We start from the raw sequence: 20,571 nt of genomic DNA, 5'->3' as shown, positions 1-20,571 counted from the left end.
GGACAGGGCTATTCTCCATAGCCCATAGCCAAGGCTTCTGTAGAACTCTAAGATGACTGTATTTTCTTCACATTGAAAAGCAAACTGATTCTCTCTAGTCTTTTTCTGGGTGGCGCTATGCTAGGAGCTGCCCCGGGGCCCGGGAGGAAATCCCTTCTGGTCTCAGCGCTGGAGGCTCCTCATCCGGGCTGCGGCGGCCTTGAAGATCTAATCCTGCTCCAATTCTCCCTCACCCCCATGCCACCAAGGGGTCACCAGATCTCACACAAGCCTTTCCTCCCCGCCTGGCTCAAAAACAATGTGTCCACATCACTCAAAACCCCACACAGATGGTTCTCCCTGGAAACAATGGGACCAGTGTCGCAAACACTGGGGGACTGCTACCACCTGTGCGAGGGTCACAGGCAAGTGCCTCAGCTGCGGTCCCCGACTCCCTGTCCACTCTCACCCCAGCTCAGATCCACTGGTTTCTTCGCCCCGGAACCTGGAGCCCCACCTTCCTGAGGCTCAGGCAGGCAGAAACAGCCCTTCCGCAGGCAGCAGGTGAAGTGCACCTGCTCAGTCACGTCCAACTCTTTGAGACCCCAAAGACTGTAGCCCGCTGGGCTCCTCTGTCCATGGAATTTTCCAGGCAAGAATACTGGAGTGGGCTGCCATTCCCTTCTCCAGGGGATCTTCCCAACCCAGGGACTGAACCCACGTCTCCTGTGTCTTCTGCATGGGCAGGCGGATTCTTTTACCACTGAGCCACCTGGGAAATCCATCAGGTGAGGAGGCAATGATGATGCCTGGAACATCAGAACAGAAGGCAGGGGCTGGCTCACAAATTCTAGACAAACTTCCAGACACTGTGTCGCCACCAACAAACCTTGAGACATAGGGCCAAAACTTGCAACTTGGAATCTTGCCTTTTTTATTTTTAAATACATGCTTTGTCCCCATGAAGACCCAATAATGGCCCACTGACAGGGGCTGTGGAAGTGGAACTGGCTTCAAACCTCCTTTTTATCACTCTGGGCCTGCAGGACCCTGGAAAAGATTGCTCCATTTATTTGTGTCTGAAGTTTCTCACCTGTAACAGCAGAGACAATCCCACCCACCTCAGAAGCTAAAAAAAAAAAAAACAAAAAAAAGAAAGCATATGGGTGAAAAAGTGCCTTGTAATATCATAGGTGTTTGATAGATATTAGCTTCTTTCTCCTTCAATCTTCCCTTAGCAATGACAAGATAGTAAAAACCTCGCGAAGAACTGAAAACAAATCCTCTATACTCTCATCTGGTTGCTTCTTGTGTGTTTTTAAAAAAAATCTGGAAGTTGGTGCCTGGTACAATTTAAAAGCCTGGGAGGAGAACTCTGAAGGCAAGGGATTCTGTGTAGTCCCAGCACAGCACCTGGCCAAGGCATGCATTTCTATTCTAATACACCAACCGTGGTGGTAGTGATTTAGTCGCTAAGTCGTTTCCAACTCTTGCGATCCCAGACTGTAGCCCACCAGGCTCCTCTGTCCATAGGATTTCCTAGGCAAGAATACCGGAGTCGGTTGCCATTTCCTTCTCCAGGGGATCTTCAGGGATTCCCCACTCAGGTCTCCTGCACTGCAGGCAGATTCCTTACCAACTGAGACACCGCAGGTTCTGGGTAAATCCTATTGAGTCAAGGAATGAATGAGGTCAGAGTTACCGAGGAACAGGAGTTTGTCTGATTTGTGTGAAGTCTGAGGCCACGAAGAGTAACTCTCCGAAAAGACGCTTATAGTCTGTTTAGGCAGTTTTGTGGAATCTTTTTTTATTCCCTAAAAAAAGAACTCAAGGTGTTCTATTAATATTTCTCCACCATTCCATCGTGCTTTACTTAGAAAAAAAGGTTAAAACACATGCCAAGAGCCAAACAAAGTCACCTCTACGTGACGAAGCATAAGCAATTCAGCTTTTCATATTTTTTTTTTAACTTAGCATGGTGGGTTAAGCCTAAAAGAACACACTAAATTGATGGCTCCATGACAAGAATACATGCTGTTAGGGTGTTTTTCAATGTGAAATTCTTAGCATTTTCTGACCTTGGTGGGAAGTAGGGGTAAGGAATGGCTAACTATTCATACTAAATTTTAAAGATATATTTGGCTTTAAATTAGGGCTTCCCTGGTGGCTCAGATGGTAAAGAATCTGCCTGCAATGCAGGAGATCTGGGTTTGATCCCTGGGTCTGGACGATCCCTTGGAGAAGGGAATGGCTACCCACTCCAGTGTTCTTGCCTAGAGAATCCCATGGACAGAGGAGCCTGGTGGGCTACAGTCCATGGGGTAGCAAAGAGTCAGACACGACTGAGTGACTAACACGTAAACTTTTCCCTCACAGGTGTGGGTGGAGAAATCTGAAAACCAATTTGCTTTTGCTCCATAGTTAACAAAAAGGGTGTTGGGTTCTCTGATCTCACCAACCACCTGAGGGTGCATCTCCTGCCCTCCCCAAACAATGGGTTTGGGACGGCAGTGATCTTGTCTGAATCCTGTTGGGGCTGCAAATTGACAACTTTAACCCTCTGGAGACATGAAAGATCCTGCCCCCTGACTCCCCAGCTTCACCCTCGGATACAGAAAACATCCAGTAATGTCAACCCCACCAATAACGCTGCAATGGAGATTTTCAAATTCGTAGCCACACCACCTTCGAGAACAGGGGGTTGTAAATGTCACCCTCAGTACCTATTTTTTAATTGCCCTGAACAAAAAGATCCAACTGGCTTCTTCCCCAGCCCTCAAATCCATTCAATCTTCTGAATGGTCAAACCCACAGGTTAAAGAAAACTGGGTAGAGGTTTTATGTTGCCTGCTTGTGCTGAGAAGGCCTGTCTGTTACTTTCACTGATTGTTTACACTATTACCCAAGTGGCAGGACTTACTGGCCTGAAAAAATTTAGCTCAAGTTACCTTTCTGGTGGTAAAGATGAACAGAATGACAATTTACCTTTAGAGAAGTTTGGAAATTTCTGACCCAAATAAGAACTTTCTAAATGAAAGCTTAAACGTTCTAAGTCAGCGGTTCCCAACCTTTTGGCACCAAGGAAAGGTTTCGTGAAAGACAATTTTTGCACAGACTGGGAAGGGGTAGATGGTTTGGGGATGTCAAGCACATTACATTTATTGTGCACTTTATTTCTCATCTAATGCCACCGCTGATCTGACAGGAGGCACCTGTCCATGGCGCAAAAGTTGGGGACCCATGTTGTAAATGTAATAAACAGGGAAGAGAAAACAAGCCTTCAAGAACTAAGGGTTCTTGGTCATTTCTTAGATGTGTAGCCACAACTGCATGTGCTTTGGAAGAAGTGAGGACCTCCCTCCCCCAGGCAGCAGTCCAGATAAAGAAGGAACCCGTAAATAGCTGTCTCAGCTGACACAGTGATCAGACTCACAAGTCCACCTTTCTGGGTCATTGACAGAGATGCAAAGAATTTTATATTCTCCTTCTCAAAAGGAGGAAAGACAAAGGATTAAGATATGAACTTTCCAGGCCTTCTGATGGCTTCTAAGCCTTGGAAACTCAGAGCAAGAATTTGATTCCATCCTCCTGGACTTGACTTTAACCCTCAGGGTAGGCATTTGACACCCAGCACTGCTCACACTGTCCTGGCTCCAGCTGTGGATAAAGAAGGTGAGTGCAGCGCCAACATTGCTCTGCCTTTCCATGTGGTGTAGGAGATGCTGCGCTCTGGGAAAGCTGGTTGGACAGGCAAAAAATACCGACCAACTTCCGATGACACAGAATAGTCCGACGCCCAGGGGCTATTCCCGGAGAAAGAAGCGCTTTCCTGTTCAAGCTGGTGAAGTAAGTTCAGGAATGAGATCATAAAGACAACATGTGTTCCAGAAGCACGCTTTCTGCTGGAGGAAGAGAAACTGCAGATGACAGCAAAGGCCCTTCCTTTGGTTTCCCCACTTCTCTTACATACTCACTCAGTCACACTCACTCACTCACTCACTCAGTCACGCCCAGCCACAGTCAGCCAGAGTCACAAACACTGTTGAAGTCAGAAAGGTAGTCTTCACACAGTGAAGCAGTTCGGTACAATGAACACCCTCAGTCCCACAGTGACCACCAGCCACTCCTCTACCCACCTGATTGCCAAAAACAGCTATGGAGCAGGCGGTTGACACCTCGTTAGCCCCGAACCAGACGGAAGCAATGCGGGAGGGCATACCCAGGATGAAGACCTGGGCCACGGAGCAGATGACCTGGCCCAGCACAGTGACTGGGAAGAGATGTGGCTTCAGGCTGCCCAGCTTCACCCAGGCCCCCAGGCAGTTGAGAGCGGAGCCAGCGAGGGCGATGGTCCGCAGGCCGAACTTCTCCAAGAGCCAGGCCACGGGCAGGAGCAGAGGGATGTAGGTCAGCATGTAGCACATGGACAGCCAGTCGATGGCAAAGGCACTGACCCCGTAGAAGTTCATGAAGATGTTATTGATGGAGCCGTACTGGATCCACTGGAAGGCGTTGCACATGGAGTAGCAGCTGAACACCAGGACCACCGCCCACCGGCGCTTGCTCACCTTGATCACGCTAAGATCTTCAGGGCCCGAGCTACTGGGTTGGATCAAGCCACTGGGTTGAGCCAAGGTACTTGGGTGGGCCGAACTACTAGGGTATACAGAGACGCTGGGGTGGATCGAGACGCTGGGGTGGGCCGAGACGCTGGGGTGAGCCGAGACGCTGGGGTGAGCTGAGACGCTGGGGTGGGCGGAGACGCTGGGGTGGATTGAGACGCTGGGGTGGATTGAGAGATTGGGGTGCTCCTGGAGCGCCGAAGTTTGCGAAGGGGTGCCATCGTGGTCCTGTTGGTTAGGGTCTTCATTCACCATGACCGCAGCCTCTCCTGGCGCCCTTAAGCAGGTGCTGACAACTCGAGTCGACTTAAAGGACAGTGGTGTCGGCTGGTCAGCTAGAGCTGACGTGGCACTTGCCTAGGCTGCCCCGGAGGAATAAACTGAGTCCCCAGCCAGGCTGAGTAAAAGCCGCGAGTGGGGCACTTTCGCTCAGCCCCAAGCTTCGGCTCTCACTCTTCCTTGCCGTCCTCCGTCCCTGACAGCTGTCCTCCTGACCGGCTGCAGACCGGCCTAAGCCAGGTCCTGGCCGCTGGTGCCTTGAGTGCCTCGGAGGCGTCCTGCCCACCTTCAGCCCCTCGGTCCTGATCACAGTTTTCTCCCGGCTGCACAGCCACTCGGCTGGAACTCCAATTGCTCCCCGGCGGCTTTCGGCCTCGCCCCCTCCGCACACGTGACCGCCCCGCCCCCGCCGCGCGCGGCTTCCCCACCCACGACCCCCCCACCCCCACCCCCACCCCACCCCACCCCACCCCGCCCCCACAGCCTCCAGCCTTCTCTAGCCGCTGGCCACCGCTTGCATTCCTCCCCCCCACGCCCCAGGCACCATGGAAACCGCCCGGTTAAACCTCCCACCCTGGCACTGCTTTCTCAAATTCATTTGCCCCCTCCCGGGGCACTCTGCAAGAAAATGCCCTCCGCCTTTGCGAAGGTAATCCTCTAAAGAGTCTCCTCCCCGTCAGTCCGCATTCCCTGCGCGCCCACACGGATGCCCGGCGCCTCCAAACGGCTCTGTGGTATCCAAGAGGGATTCTCGACTTTTGCCCACTTGACTGGGCTCCCCAGCCCTTGCTGGACTTTCGGAGTAAAGACAGATTTGTAGATTTCCCCTGGCTGGTTGCTCTCCTGGGGTAAAGGGCGAGAAGCGCAGACTCACTTCCCCTCTTTGCTTTCCTTGCGAACCTGGTCTTACATTGGGAAACTCAGATTTGAACCTATTCAGTAGGACACTTCTTCCTCGATTGATCCTCGGGGCGGCCTCCTAGGCGACAACTTGAGGGCGGAAAAAGAGACGGGGAGTTCTAAGACGATATAGACCCAGCGCAGGTTTTGTGGTGAGGTGCCCGGCACAGCGCACGAAGTTAAGTGGTCTCTGCACGCATGTGGCCCTACGCTGCCCCCTGCTGGTGCACCGTCGGTTCTGCAGAGGAGCCTTCAAGTCAGGGCCTCTAGAAGGTCAGGCCTGCAGTGATGGCAGCCCTGGGGAGGAATAAGAGCCCAGATCTTTCCTGGGTTCAAACACTTAGCTGCTCCCAGCCATGCTTAGTAAACTAAGACACCCCACCTCTCTGTGCCTCTGTAGCTTGGAAAATCAGTAAAACAGGGATGATGAAATAATAGTACCTACCTCACAGTGTTGTTTTGAGGCTTGGACGAGTTAAGGCTTGAAAGCACTTGAAATATTCCTGGCAGATGATAAGCCTTCTCAGAGTGTCAGATATCCTAACAATTAAAAATTGAACATTTCTATTGTGCTAGAAATGTATACTATGTTACCCCATTTAAGCATCCAAGAATTCTGTGATGTAAGTGCTGCTGCTTGACGGCATCTTATAGATCAGAAAACTGACCCTCATAGGAGTAAAGTCTCAGTTGACCTAAAGAGCCATAATTATCATCTCGTATTCATCCAAGCTACAGCCTAGCTCCTCAGGCAGAGTCTGGGGACAGCAGTGTGGGCATGCCCTGGGAGCTTGTTACAAAGCCCAGGCTCACCCTGGACCTACTGAATTAGAGGCTGCATTTTAAAAGACATCTAGGTGATTTGTTGGTTTGCACATTAAAAAGCCATTGGGTGCCTGTGCTTCCTGTTTTCTCTTTTAATCTTCACCCCCAAAGTGAACAATTTAAAGCTCTGGGGCTGAGATTCCCAGCTTGGTCTGCACATTAAAATCCCATGGGGAACTGTCCACATTCCCAAGGCCTGAACCACATCTCAGATTAAGATCTGTGCTGCTGCTGCTACTAAGTCACTTCAGTCATGTCTGACTCTCTGTAACCCCATAGATGGCAGCCCACCAGGCTCCCCTGTCCCTGGGATTCTCCAGGCAAAAATACTGGAGTGGGTTGCCATTTCCTTCTCCAGTGCATGCATGCATGCTAAGTCGCTTCAGTCATGTCTGACTGTGCAATCCTATGGACAGCAGCCCACCAGGCTCCTCTGTCCACAGGATTCTCTAGGCAAGAATACTGGAGTGGGTTGCCATTTCCTTCTCCATAAGATCCGTGAGAGGGACCCTAAGCATCTGTATGATTGAAGATGCCCAGGTGATCTCAACATGCAGCCAAGTTTGAGCACCCCTGTGGTTTTAGAACCACTGGTTCTCATTGGAGGCATCCAATTTTGGGGGTAGAAATTATGAAGTCTTGGATTGTAATGGAGTATTTGAAAGGAGAATTCATACCCATTTAAGAATTTGTATTAATACATTACATTCAATTTCACTATTCTCAGTTTTCCAGTAGTGTTTCCCATCTTTCTCCAGGGAACACAGAACTTCCGTTCTCTTGGAAAGCCTTCTGAGATCTCTGTTCCTTGCCCCAGGTTATCATGGTCCTTTCCCCAAACTCCACAGATACATTCTTAACTTCATTTAACAGATCTGAAAACTGAAGCCCAGAGTCAGAAAGTGTTGTCACAGTCCCACAGCTGATTAGCATCAGAACCAATAATAATGAGGTAGGTTTCTTGTGTTCATTTCCACGTGTCCCTCCCACATGCTCCTCAGGGCAATGCTTCAGTTTGCTGAGAATTCCTAGGGGATCTCACCTGGGATTCAAGTGATATTTGGGGTTGCTTTTTGTGTGGAGGGAGTCAGATCTACTGTGAGCTCTGGATTCAGTGTACTCAAGATTTGTTCTGCATTATGAGCTTTAAAAGACGCTTGCTCCTTGGAAGAAAAGCTATGACCAACCTAGACAGCATATGAAAAAGCAGAGACATTACTTTTCCAATAAAGGTCCGTATAGTCAAAGCTATGTTTTTTCCAATAGTCACACGTGGATATGAGAGTCGGATCTTAAAAAGGGTCGGGTAATGAAGAATCAATGCTTTTGAACTGTGGTGTTGGAGAATAACAATTTGAGAGTTGTTATTATCAAGTTACTCTTGAAAGTCCCTTGGGCTGCAAAGAGATCAAACTAGTCAATCCTAAATGAAATCAACCCTGAATGCTCATTGGACAAACTGATGCTGAAGATGAAACATGCTGACTCATTGGAAAAGACCCTGATGCTGGAAGAGTGAAGGCAGGAGGAGCAGGGGCTAGATGGCATCACCAGCTCAATGGACAATGAGTTTGAACAAGCTCCAGGAGATGGTGAAGGACAGGGAAGCCTGGTGTGCCACAGTCCTTAGGGGTCGTAAAGAATCAGACATGCCTGAGTGGCTGAATAACAACAGTGAGCTTTGGGATCCTGGGCAAGTTATTTTACCTCTTTAGCCTCAAGTGTCTGAATGTGTAAAATGAGGATTAAACACTTGCCTCATAGGGTTGTTATGAGATTTAATTAAGATAATGTATCATTGGTTTTCAATGATGATATTCTGGCAGCCTCCAGGGTAGTGCTGATTCCCACCAGGGAGAGGACAGGTATACAAATGTCAGGTAGATTTTACTTTGAACTATTCTGTATGTATCCATTGGGAAGACATTTACTGAGCAGTTTACCATATATTCCATCTATTTATCAATATATCTACCTATCAGTATCAATAGGTACATCTTCAGGGTGAAGGAGAAGTTCATTTTAGGGATTGCTTCCTGAAAAGGGGCCTGGTTCCTGGTTCTATTTCAGCTGACACCCCCCGGGAGCTTTGGGACCCACTGACCTGGAACTCAAGCCTTCCTGGCTCTCTACAGAAAATTAGCAATGTCTGATCCCTCTGTGTGCGTGCTAAGTCGCTTCAGTCATATCCAACTCTTTGTGACCCCATGGACTGTAGCCCACCAGGATCCTCTGTCCATGGGATTCTCCAGGCAAGAATGCTGGAGTGGGTTTCCATGCCCTTTCTCCAGGGGATTTTCCCCACCCAGGGATCGAACCTGCATCTCTTTGTCTTCTGCTTTGGCAGACAGGTTCTTTACCATTAGCACCACCTGGGAAACCTGCTCCCTATAGGCCAGCAACTACTCCTGGACTTGAAGTCAAGCTGTGGCATCTTTTTTGATAGCTTACCAGCATCTCCACTGGAGCTGTAGATGTGGGAACGTGGAGCATGCAGAGGGCATGAGAAAACTAAACGGCAAATGAATCAGGTTATGATCCTGGATGAAAGTGACAGTGTTAGTCGCTCAGCCGTGTCTGACTCTGCGACCCCATGGACTGTAGTTCTCCAGGCTCCTGTGTCCCTGAAATTCTCCAGGCAAGAATACTGGAGTGGGTTGCCATGCCCTTCTCCAGGCAATCTTCCCGACCCAGGGATCGAACCCAGGCCTCTTGCATGCAGGCAGATTTTTTGCCACTGTGCCACAAGGGCAAAGTTGACCCTGGATGAATCTCCCTTAAAAAGTGCTGACAAGTGGAATTTGTAAAAATGGTGCCCTTACGCATCTTGTATGAGTAACGTATGTGTGTGACACAGCACACCACCCACCCTGTCTGCCTCACCTGTCTCAGTTCCCATATATTCCAGCTCTAAACTCTTGGGCACGTCTCTGTTCAGCCTGAAACCCTGAGTGAGGGAAGCTCCACTGAACAGGACTGTCTTGATATCTGTGCGTGGAGTTGAGTTGAATTCCACATCACCACAGAATTTCAGAAAACTGGGACAAAGAGGAGATCCAATGAGTTTTCAGAGCAATAAGAACAGGTTTCTTAAAACATTTTAAAGAAAACAGGTATAGAATGTCATCAGATTATTCTCAAGCCTGGAAAACTAGAGGTCAGTATAACAATGCCTTCTGGAGAATCATTTCCTGCCCAGAGTCCTATACTCAAAGCTATCCAAAAAAAAGTATTGGAAAAGAATCAAACATTTTCACACATGAATAGTTTTTTTAAAAGGTAGTTGCATATCCTCTTTCTCAGGAAGCTGCTAAAGGAAGTGCTCCACTAAAACAAGGGGGGAATCCTAGAGAGAGTAAGACATAAGATCCAGGAAACTGGGACATGATGGCAAGTGATGGGAATCACCAAATTGTGGTAAAAGAACATCCCGGGTGGACAGCTATGAGCCAGTCAGAGAAACAGCCTGCTCTGATGGAAGCTGATTAAAGACTCCAGGAAAGATTAGTCAAAAAGATGACACTGATAGGACGGTGTCTGAAAATATTGAGAAGGGTTTGCAGAATTGGGAGAAAACTGGGGGGTTGGAGTAGGGATAAGCACAAATTAAGTGCCACAATTTTGTCTTCTTCTTCTTTTTTTTTTTTTGCTTTTGTGTAATAAGGTTTTATTAAAGTATAATAGAGATTAGAGAAAGCTTTTGACAGAGACATCAGAAGGGGATAGAAAGAGTACCCCCTTACTAGTGTTAGCAATGGAGTTATATACTCTCCAATGAATTCAAAGAACATCTGGAGGTTGTAAAGACCTCACCAGACCTACTCCCATAATTTACATTTTAAGATAACAGGATTGGCCAGAAGGTTTAATCCAGAGACTGTCCTCAGGCAGGATACCTGTTATATAATTCTTGTAAAGACCAAATCTACTCCCGTAATTTACATTTTAAAATAACAGGATTAGCCAGAAGGTTTAATCCAGAGACTGTCCTCAGGCAGGATACATTATTGGTACATAATCCTAAGGAATGTAGAGGAAAGAAAAAAAAGCTTGTCCTTTCTTCCTCCTTGAGAATTCCATACCCCTCTCTCCTTGGGGACCCCTAGACTTCTTATCAACCAGCCTAGGAATTGACTTTCTCATTCCCCCCTTTTCTTTTAGGAGAATTATGTTGCCAAGGGAAAGGGGCGTCGTTTTTGTTCCATAACAACTTCCTGCTGTTGAGGGGCGTGGTCCCTAAATTGTTGAGGGAACATATTCTCCTAACCATCGTATTGAAGGTCTCTGATCCAGGGGCCCCATGTAATAGTTGGAGGAGGCTGTGTAAATGCCACAGTTTTGAACTCCAGTGGAATATAAAAATCTATGGAGGATGTAAAGTAATTAGCCTCCAACTAAAAAAAAAAAAAAATCTATATAGGAACAAAGTCATGGTTGCTTTAAGTGACTCAGTTGTGAACAGCATGGACACAATCATAATAATGTAAAGACTAAAAATTGATATAACCAAATATGACAACAGTATTGGGAGGATGGAGGAATGGGAAGTGGGCACATGTATGTGGTGGAGGTGAGGGTGGGGTGAACAGAGCTGAATACCTGTGTGCCGTATTGGAAAGTCAATGGATGATGCCTAACGTGGACAAAATCAGGAAGTATCTATATACCCATGTTGTTTAGAGCTAGGAAGGTAAATACCAAAAAAAAAAAAAAATCATCTGCTAATGGCTGAAAATAGTTGACTCAGAGGAACGGGAAAGCAGGGTAAATAGTGATAGTTTTGATACATAACTGAGTTTTAAACCATGTATAACTTTGGTTAAAAAAAAACAACTACAGAATTTAAAGATAGAACCAAATTAAATAGAGATTGAGCTGCTTCACTGAGGCCCATGGGTGTGTCCAGGGGGTGAGGTCAATTCCATCCTGGACTTTATAATGTTGGAGTTAAACTGAATACCTAGGCTGCAGCCTTGGAGACTCAGGGAAGCCTGTGCTGGGTGTCACCTTGAAAAAGCAGGTGTGTGATCAGAGGCCGTTACCTGCACTCACGTCTTGACCCTTCTCTGACCTTCCGTCTGCTTCTAGTGACTGTCAGGCTTGTAGACTCTCTGGGGGTCTGATGCCTTCTACAATATTTATGATCACCTGCTGCCCCAGCGTCCAAAGGCTGGCCCAGGTCTGAGTCTCCCCTGAATCCTGTGTGTCAGTGAGTCGCTCTGCCAGCTCGCAGTCACAGCCAAACCCAAACCCTGAGCATCACTCTGTCCGCTGCGTGCTGACCTCACCATTTTAGTCCAGGTTCTCGTGGCTCCTCACCTTGGTCCTGCGATGCCCTCCTCATTGTTCTTATGCCTCCCAGTTCCCATCCCGCAGCTCCACAGGGCTCTGCAGCTCTCTCCAGGCCTCTGTCCTGCCTCGAGTCCTCCAGTGGCTGCCCCTAGCTTGCAGAAGGTCCTCACTCCTTGGTTTAGCACACAGGTCTTTGTGATGTTGCTCTGGCTACCTCTCCCACCACCGCCCACTCCCACCTTTCACTCCAGGAGGGTGGGCCCACTTGTAGCTCCCAGTGAGCTACATGATTATGAACTCATCATGCCTAGCATGTGACTTGCCTCACTGCAGGACAAGCTTCACCTCCTCCAGGAAGCTTCCTCAGCACCCAAGTGTGATTCAGAGGCTTCCCTTACATCCTGTATCTTCCCCTTTATGTAGCTCCTGTCTTATTGTAGCATGAATGTTTATTTTCTTCAGTGAGTCATCCACTTACTTGAGTCCCTCGAGTCCCTCAATAGGACTCTTGCCTTTTCATGTTCAAACCACAACCTCTAGCTTGTTGTCCTGACCTAGAAGGGACATAATGGCATAGCTGAAGTGACTTCTGAGAGGCAGTTCCTGACGAATCCCCCTCCGGAGGCCTCAGCATGAATGAAAGCAGGTCCAGGTTGTTCTGAATCGTCCCATCTCGTCTGTTCACTTCGTTTGCCCATTTCTTTCCTAAAGCGCCTCCTCCATGGGTGTTGTCCATCCAGCGCCCCCCCACCCCAAATCTCATGGAGCCCATGGTCAGGATGATTGGGGGGCATGCCTACGCTGATGGGGAATCTGAATTCCTTCCCCTCTTCCTTCTGTTCAGAGAGTCTCCAAGTCCATCCTTGAAGGGGATATAGGCAGAGCCTGCTGAGGCACAAGGCAGGAGGGAGATCCTTCTCCTTAGAAGAGGAAGGCATGAGAGCTTCGTGTCTGGATATGGAGATGCCGGGCTCTGCCCTGGGTGCAAGGTTCGAAATCGATTTTTCAGTTCCTTGGAAACACAAGGCTGCACCTAGAGGGGCTGCAAATGGTATCAGCCCTTCTTTAAGGAAAGTCCCTTGTGCCCATTTTATTTTCAGCTGTACCAACTGGGTTGTGTCCGTGGGTATCCACGGTGTTGTTCTTCATACCTCTTTATGTCTTGAGTGCTTCTTAATAATTAGAAAACCAAAAAAACAAAAAGTTACTCCACAAACATGGAAAGCCTTAACTAAAAAAACATTAGTCAAAGAGGAAGGAGATGTTAAAATGGCTTCTTCTTTCTTTTTTTTTTTTTTGCATAATCTATAGAAAGCCCAGAGGTGTGAAGCTTTCTTTGCATAATGAAATAGAGGAACTGCATTAGCAGTGAGAGTTGTTGCTGCCTGGGCAACAGTTAACAGCCCAAGGGTGACGAAGCAGAGGGGTGCTGACCCAGCAGGGTTATGTGATGTTGGAACTGCAGTGTAGACAAGAGATAGAATCATCTGGTCCAGCCCCGTGCTGTATAGAGATCCTCTTGGGCTTGTGGAGCTGTCTTCACAGTCATTCATTCATTTTCACAGTCATCACCACAGACCCAGTGCTGCTCTGGGTGTCAGGGAAACCGACACAACAAAGACCATGGTTCTAGGGGACTTCCCAGGGGGCCCAGTGGTTAAGACTTCGTCTTCCAATGCAGGGGGCGTAGGTTCAATCCCTGGTCAGGGAATTAAGATCCCATATGCCTCACAGCTAAGAAACTAAAACATAAAACAGAAGCAATATGGTAATAAATTCAATAGAGACTTTAAAAATGATGATTATGTCACTCAGTCATGTTCAGTTCTTTGCGACCCTCCAGGCCAGAGTATCAGAGTGGATAGCCTTTCCCTTCTCCAGGGGATCTTCCCAACCCAGGGATCAAACACAGGTCTCCTGCATTGTAGATAGATTCTGTACCAACTGAGCCACAAGGGAAGCCCAAGAATACTGGAGTGGGCAGCCTATCCCTTCTCCAGAGTTGGGAAGGTCTGCTGGAGAAGGGAGAAAGCTACCCACTCCAGTATTCTGGCCTGGAGAACTCCATGGACTATACAGTCTATGGGGTTGCAAAGAGTCAGACAGGACTTTAAAAACGGGTCTCATGAAAAAAGAAATCTTTAAATAAAACAAAACAAATGAACAAAAACAAGAAGACTGTGGTACTTACCCTTGGGGAATCCACAGACTCACAAGACAGATCTGTGAACCCATCACTGCAGGGCAATGCAGTGAATGCGTGGTGGAGATCCATGCTGGTTCACCGTTGACAAAGCAGGGAGCCAGAAGGGGGCTTCTCAGAGAGATGTTCCAGCAAAATCTCGAGGGGCAGGTAGGACTTGGCCAGACTCTGTAGCAGAGTTGGGGTTCAGTGATGAGCAAAACACATGTGTTCCCTCCCTCCCTGCACAGAGTTGATGGTTTAGCTGGGAGGACAGCCATCAGTCAGTCACGCCTGTAAGTAAAACTTGGATAAGTACTATGAGGGTTATTTGTAAGAATTTATAAAGAATGGGTGAGCTAGACCCTAAAGCAGGTTTCAAGAAAGAGTCTGAACTAAGTAACAGAAAGAGAGAGGAAAGGCATTCCAGGCAGAGGGAACAGTACGTGCAAAGGAGAGGCAGGAAGGAGCAGGGCCTTTCAAGGAGTTAAACAAAGTCTGTGTGTCTGGAGCAGAGAGAGGGTGAAGGTAAGACTGGAGAGAGAGTCAGCAGCTTGTGCTGCAGGAGCCATCACAGGCTTTTCATTTTATCCTGAGAGCAGAGGGGAGCCACCGAGAGGATTCAAGCAGAGGAGGGTCAGATCTGTCACCGGGAGAGGCTGCTCTGGCTGCTTCCTGGAGAAGCCAGTTGGGGTGGGGGCGAGCGAGGGGACAGAGAGACCTCTCATGAGGCCGCCGTGTCACCCAGGTGAGAATGGAGCCTGTGGACGGAACACGGGCAGCGGCAGGAGGATGGGGAGCAGTGGGCGGTGAGGGCGAGGGCTGGACGGGAGGACTCGGCATGATGCCCTTGGAGGGAGGGAAACGGCCTCCTCCTGGAAATCTTGCAGAGACAAGTTGTACAGGAAAAGCGCCTGCGTTATACCACTCCCCCTCCTGTATCTCCTGCTTCCCTACCAGGCCTCCCACCCCTTCCTGCAGCTACTTTAAATTCAGAGTATGAGTCCCATGAAAAGCCAATAATCAAATTTTATGGAAAGTAAATCCTCTCCTTTTTCACTCTTTAGTGTCACACACCCTCGAGGCTTCAGGATGGGATGCTTGGCTTAGGTTCATTTTAATTCTGTGAGTAAATGAATAATTAGAAAGAAACAATCAGGTCCAAGATGAAACCCAAGGATTTATGGATTCCCTGCAGTTCTCCCAAGTCGATAGCTGGGTGGGGTCCCTGCAGTTAATGCCCCAGCTGCCCTGAGCTCATAGCAGCCTTGGAAGTGTCTCCTAGTGTCTCAAGCATGGAGACCAAGAATGCTGACTGCACCTTACTTTTTTCAGTCACCTTTTCCTCTTACTGTTACTGCAAGTGGCAAATGCCCAACTTGAACCAGCTTAGGCCCAAGGAGAATGTGTTTCAGCTGCAATAGGGGAGATCACAGACTTCAAGGAGGAGGTGACCAGGCAAGTGGTAGAAAGGTCAGAACATGACTGATGCCCTGGGAACTGCCCCAGCCAGGGCTGGATGGCGCTCAGGACTCTTTCCTTCTCTCCGTCTCCCTGTATCTCAGTCCCTCTGAGCTGCTGTAACCAACATACCTGACACATGGCAGAAATTTATTTCTTACAATTAGTTCTACAGGCTGGGAGGTCCCAGGTTCTAGGTGACGGCAGAACCAATGTCTGGTGAGGCCTAATTCCCGTTCCTAGAAGGCTTCTCTTGCTGTGTTTCTCTGGGGTCTTTTTTTTTTTTTTTCAAATAAGGGCACTAATCCCATTACTGGGGGTGCCACCCTCATGTCACAGTTCCCCACTAAAGGTCCCAGCTCCCAACACCATCACATTGTGGTTTAGGTTTCAGCATGTACATTTGGGGGACACAAACAGTTCATAGCATCCTGCATGTCGGCTTTCTTTGTCTCTCTTCCTAATGACTGGTTTTCTGCATTGTGCTGTTTCACCTCTTAACCTCTTCAGCTGCCTGAGAAAGGCTGCCCTGATTTTCTGACTGAATACAAACTCCAGAGTAACAATCGGGACCACAACCACGTTGGAGTCTGCCTGTGTCCATTTCTCATGCACGATAACCTGTGGATACTGCAGACGCCTCCAGAAGCCAAGCACAGCCCTGTGTCTCTGCTGTTACAGATGTCCCTATGACAGTTCACCTTCCTGGACCCTCCCCCTCTCCTTTCTCACTCCTTAACGTCCTTCTTAGTCCCCATTGCTCCCAAGAGCTCCTTTACCTGCCCAGCGGGAGACCATAAACGGCTTTCTGGCCCAAAAACTGGCTGACTGATCTCCTTTAGAGTGAAAGTAAAAGTGGAGTCGCTCAGTCTATCCGACTGTTAACCACCCCGTGGACTGTAGCCTGCCAGGCTCCTCCATCCATGGGATTTTCCAGGCAAGAATACTGGAGTGGTTTGCCCTTTCCTTCTCCAGGGGATCTTTCCAACCCAGGGATTGAACCCAGGTCTTCTGCATTGCAGGCAGATTCTTTACCATCTGAGCCACCAGGGAAGGGACAAGTAGGAACCATGTACCAGGGGTGAGTGAGCTCATTTCAGACACGAGCAGCACAAGGGCAGCTGCCAGCCAAGGCCAGCAGGCTCCCTGTCCAGTCCCAGGAGGACAGCCAGGCCCATCTGGGAAGGGGGCACCCAGCCCCCTCTCTCCCCATCACTGCCCTTCCTCCAGCCCCTTTTCAGCCTACCCCACTGGGATCCCTTATCTGCAGCTTGCTCCTCTGCATTCCTCCCTTAATTCTTAGGGCGGACCTTACTGTGCCCCCCTCCCCGCAGCCCCTTCCTCTGCCTGCTCTTGTCTCAGCCTCCCCCACCAGCTCCCCAACCCCAACACCCTGCCCAGGCCCTCCAGCAGCCTTCCGCCCTGTCTCTCACTCACATCTCACCCCCCAACCCCACAAGCACAGCACCTCAAAGTCAGCCCCCACCTCCCTGCCCCTCAGCTCCCTCCCACTCCCTGCGGCCTCCCCAGCCCAGCTCCCAGTCCCAGGCGTCCCCTCCTCCTGCCCCTCCTCCCAGGGTCCCGGGCCCTCCCCTTCCACCTCCTCCCCCTCGCTGCTCAGCCCCTGGGACTTGCCCCCCCACCCCAGCCCCCCACTGTCTGCAGTGCCAAGGCCCCTCTGCCTCCACTGGGCAGATGGCTCCTCCTGCCGGCAGGCTGCTCCCACCTTTCCTGTTGGCCTCACTTGCCTTCGAGTTTCCTTTTCAGATCCGTGGATTCAAGGAAAGCAAGTGGATTTTTAGAAATGAAGTCACACCGTCTCTTCAGGAAGTGGTATTGGGATGGCTGGACACCTGCATGTAAACCAATAAAGAGCCCACCAGGTTCTTCTGTCCGTGGAATTTTCCAGGCGAGAATACTGGAGTGGACTGCCATTTGCTCCTCCAGGGAATCACCCCAGGGATCAGACCCGAATTTCCTACATCTCCTGCATTGCCAGGCGAATTCTTTACCATTAAGCCACCTGGGAATTCCCATGACATAAATCATACCTTTTTTTTTTTTTTAAGTGAGTCTCCAAAGAAAATTGAAATTAAAACAAAAATAAACAAATGGTATCCAATTAAACATACCAGCTTTCGCACAGTAAAGGAAAGCATAGACAAAAATGAAAAGACAACCTACAGAATGGGGGAAAATATTTGCAAACAGTCTAATAGACAAGGGCTCAATTTCCAAAATGTACAAATAGCTTATACACCTCAACAACAACAAAAAACAAACAGCCCAATTGAAAAATGAGCAGAAGACCTAATTAAACATTTCTCCAAAGAAGAAATACAAAGGCACATGAAAAGATGCTCAACATCCTTAATTATTAGAGAAATGCAAATGAAAACTGCAGTGAGGTACCACCTCACACCAGAATGACTATCATAAAAGTCTGCAAATAACAAATACTGAAGAGGATGTGGAAAAAAGGGAACTCCTTTAATACTGTTGGTGGGAATGTAAATTGGTGCAGCTGCTATAGAAAACAGTATGGAGGTTCCTCAGAAAACTAAAAATAGAACTACTACTATATGATCCAGCAATTCCATCCTGGGCATATAACCAGACTGTACTTTAATTCAGAAAGATACACGCACCTCTCTATTCATAGCAGCACTATTCACAGAAGCCAAGACAGGGGAACAACCTAAATGCCCATCAACAGCAGAATGGATAGAAAAGATGTGGTACATACATACCATGGAATACTACTCAGTGATGAAAAGGAATGAAATAACACCATTTGCAGCAACATGGATGCAACTTGAGATTATCATACTGAGTAAAGTAAGTCAGAAAAAGAAAAACAGATACCATATTGTATCTCTTATATGTGGGATCTAAAATATGATAAAATGAACCCATCTATGAAACAGAAATAGTCTCATAGAGAATAGACTTGTGGTTGCCAAAGGATAGGGGTTTGGGGGAGGGCTGGAGTGGGAGGCAGGGGCTAGCAGATGTAAGGTATTATATATAGAATAGATAAGCAGCAAGGTCCTATTGTATACCACCAAGAACTATATTCAGTATCCTATGATAAACCATAATGAAAAATTATTTAAAAGATCATATATATATATGTAAAACTGAATCAGTGTGCTGAACAGCAGGAATTAATACAACATTGTAAATCAACTACAATAAGTAGCTTAAGTTGTGCCCAACTGAATTATGGACTGTAGCCTTCCAGTCTCCTCTATCCATGGGATTCTCTGGGCAGGAATACTGGAATGGGTTGCCTTGCCCTCCTCCAGAGGACCTTCCTAACCCAGGGATCGAACCTGCACCTCTTACATTGTCTCCCGCATTGGCAGGCAGGTTCTTTACCACCAGCGCCTCCTGGTAGATAGCTCATGGATGCTACAAACATGGTGGTGGTGATACCTGGATGACTGCAGTGTGGAAAATAGCAAGTAAGAGGAGTGGGTACACACTCAGAGGGAGAACATCCAGGGGCGCGTACAGTGACAACGCCGTGTCGTGTCATTTCAGTGTCGGCGCACCTCCTCTCTGTGAATCAGGTAACCGCACACGAAATGACTGACGCACCCTGTTTCCATCCCCCACAGCCTCCGTGGCCTACGAGCCAGGACTCAGTGTCCCCTCAGAGCCTGGCCCCAAGTCCCGTCACAGAGCTTGCTTCCCTCTGTCTCCCAGACACTCACTCCCTTGGAAGCTGACCTGTCGCCAGCATCTCCGCAGTCATCAAAACCCAGCACCCAGCCAGGGTCCTGGAAAAGTCTGAGACATCACAAGGAATCTGTGGGGCCTAGAGATCCAGCAATCTTTCCCTCTCCTTCGTGAAAGTCAGTGAGAGGTGGGAGGAGGAGAGATGGAGGGTGGTCTGGGGCTGGGGATATCCACTCACTCACTTCTTCCTTCAACAAGTGCATTTAGAACCCTGACTACGTGCCAAAGACTAGTCCAAGCACAGAGGAAGTGATGGGAACACACTGACAAGTTCTCAAACTGCTGAACTTTTCAGTCCTGTGGGGAAGACACTCAGTGGATAAACAATGACCATAACATTATGTAAGGCAGCGAGACAGAGTGAGGTGGAGGGTAGGGAAGGCCTCTCTGAGGAGGTGATGTTTCAGCAGAAGTGAGGAAACAAGCCACAAGCTCGATATCTGTATCGAGCAAACTCAGACACTGGAATTGGCAGGTGCAAAGGCCCTGTGGTGGGAACATGGTTGGTACGTGCAAGGCACAGCAAGAAGGTCGTGTGGCTGAAGCAGAGAAAAGAGAGTGGGGGACAGATGTTCAGCTATGTAGGCAGGGGCCGCCTTGCATGGAGTCTATGGGCTCTGGTGAGGACCTGGGCTTTGGTTGAGATAAGAAGCTAGAGACGGTTTTAAGTGGAGGAGCGATGTGGTTGACTTGCACTGTAAAAGGATCACTCTGGCTGCAGTGTTGAGTAGTCAGGGAGCCAAAGGTAGAAGCAACAGAGCAGCTGGGGAAGCCTGGCAAGGGATGAATGAGGCAGGTAGATACATATGCTTTGGGGTAAGAGGTATTGATGGTGAGCTGGGGGGGTCATGGCACCAACTGTCAAGATGGGGCATCCCTCTGTGAACATGTAACTCATCACAGAACAGTCATGTCTTCAGTTATTTGGGTATCTCAAGCACCACACACACACACACACACACAAACATGTAGACACACACCTATACACACACACACTCACATACACACACAGATATATACACACACATATACACACATACACACAGATATACACGCACACACATAAACATATAGACACACACCCATACACACACACTCACACACACACACAGATATATACACACACACATATACGCACACATACATATACACACAGAGATATATATGCACACACATAGACACACGCCCATATATACACACACACATATTTCCTTCTCCAGGGGATCTTCCCAACCCAGGGATTGAACCTGGGTCTCCTGCATTGCAGGTAGCCGCTTTAACCTTTGA

At 48.4% G+C, this 20,571-nt stretch overlaps 1 protein-coding gene and 1 long non-coding RNA gene across 5 annotated transcripts in view; both read right to left on the bottom strand.

Moving 5' to 3' along the window:
- The window catches only part of FLVCR2 (FLVCR choline and putative heme transporter 2), an 87,804-nt gene extending 82,532 nt beyond the window's left edge, over positions 1-5,272 (bottom strand). For 3 of the 4 annotated variants that reach the window (XM_070469655.1, XM_070469654.1, XM_070469656.1), the window contains exon 1: positions 4,116-5,271. In XM_070469655.1, coding sequence (XP_070325756.1) covers positions 4,116-4,856 — 741 coding nt within the window. In that variant the 5' untranslated portion in view covers positions 4,857-5,271. Of the gene's footprint in view, positions 1-4,115 lie in introns of all 4 variants that reach the window. The other variant, XM_070469653.1, reaches the window with a different exon arrangement.
- A 121-nt stretch (positions 5,273-5,393) lies between these two features.
- LOC110140139 (uncharacterized) lies at positions 5,394-12,595 on the bottom strand. The gene is made up of 4 exons (XR_011488385.1): positions 7,648-12,595; positions 7,312-7,487; positions 6,226-6,320; positions 5,394-6,077 (listed from the first exon to the last, which is right to left on the bottom strand). It is a non-coding gene; the product is annotated as an uncharacterized lncRNA (long non-coding RNA).
- Between the last annotated feature and the right edge of the window lie 7,976 nt (positions 12,596-20,571).

Source organism: Odocoileus virginianus, chromosome 6 (genome assembly GCF_023699985.2).
Source record: "Odocoileus virginianus isolate 20LAN1187 ecotype Illinois chromosome 6, Ovbor_1.2, whole genome shotgun sequence".
NCBI lineage: Eukaryota > Metazoa > Chordata > Mammalia > Artiodactyla > Cervidae > Odocoileus > Odocoileus virginianus.
This window is presented reverse-complemented; position numbering and strand designations above follow the sequence as displayed.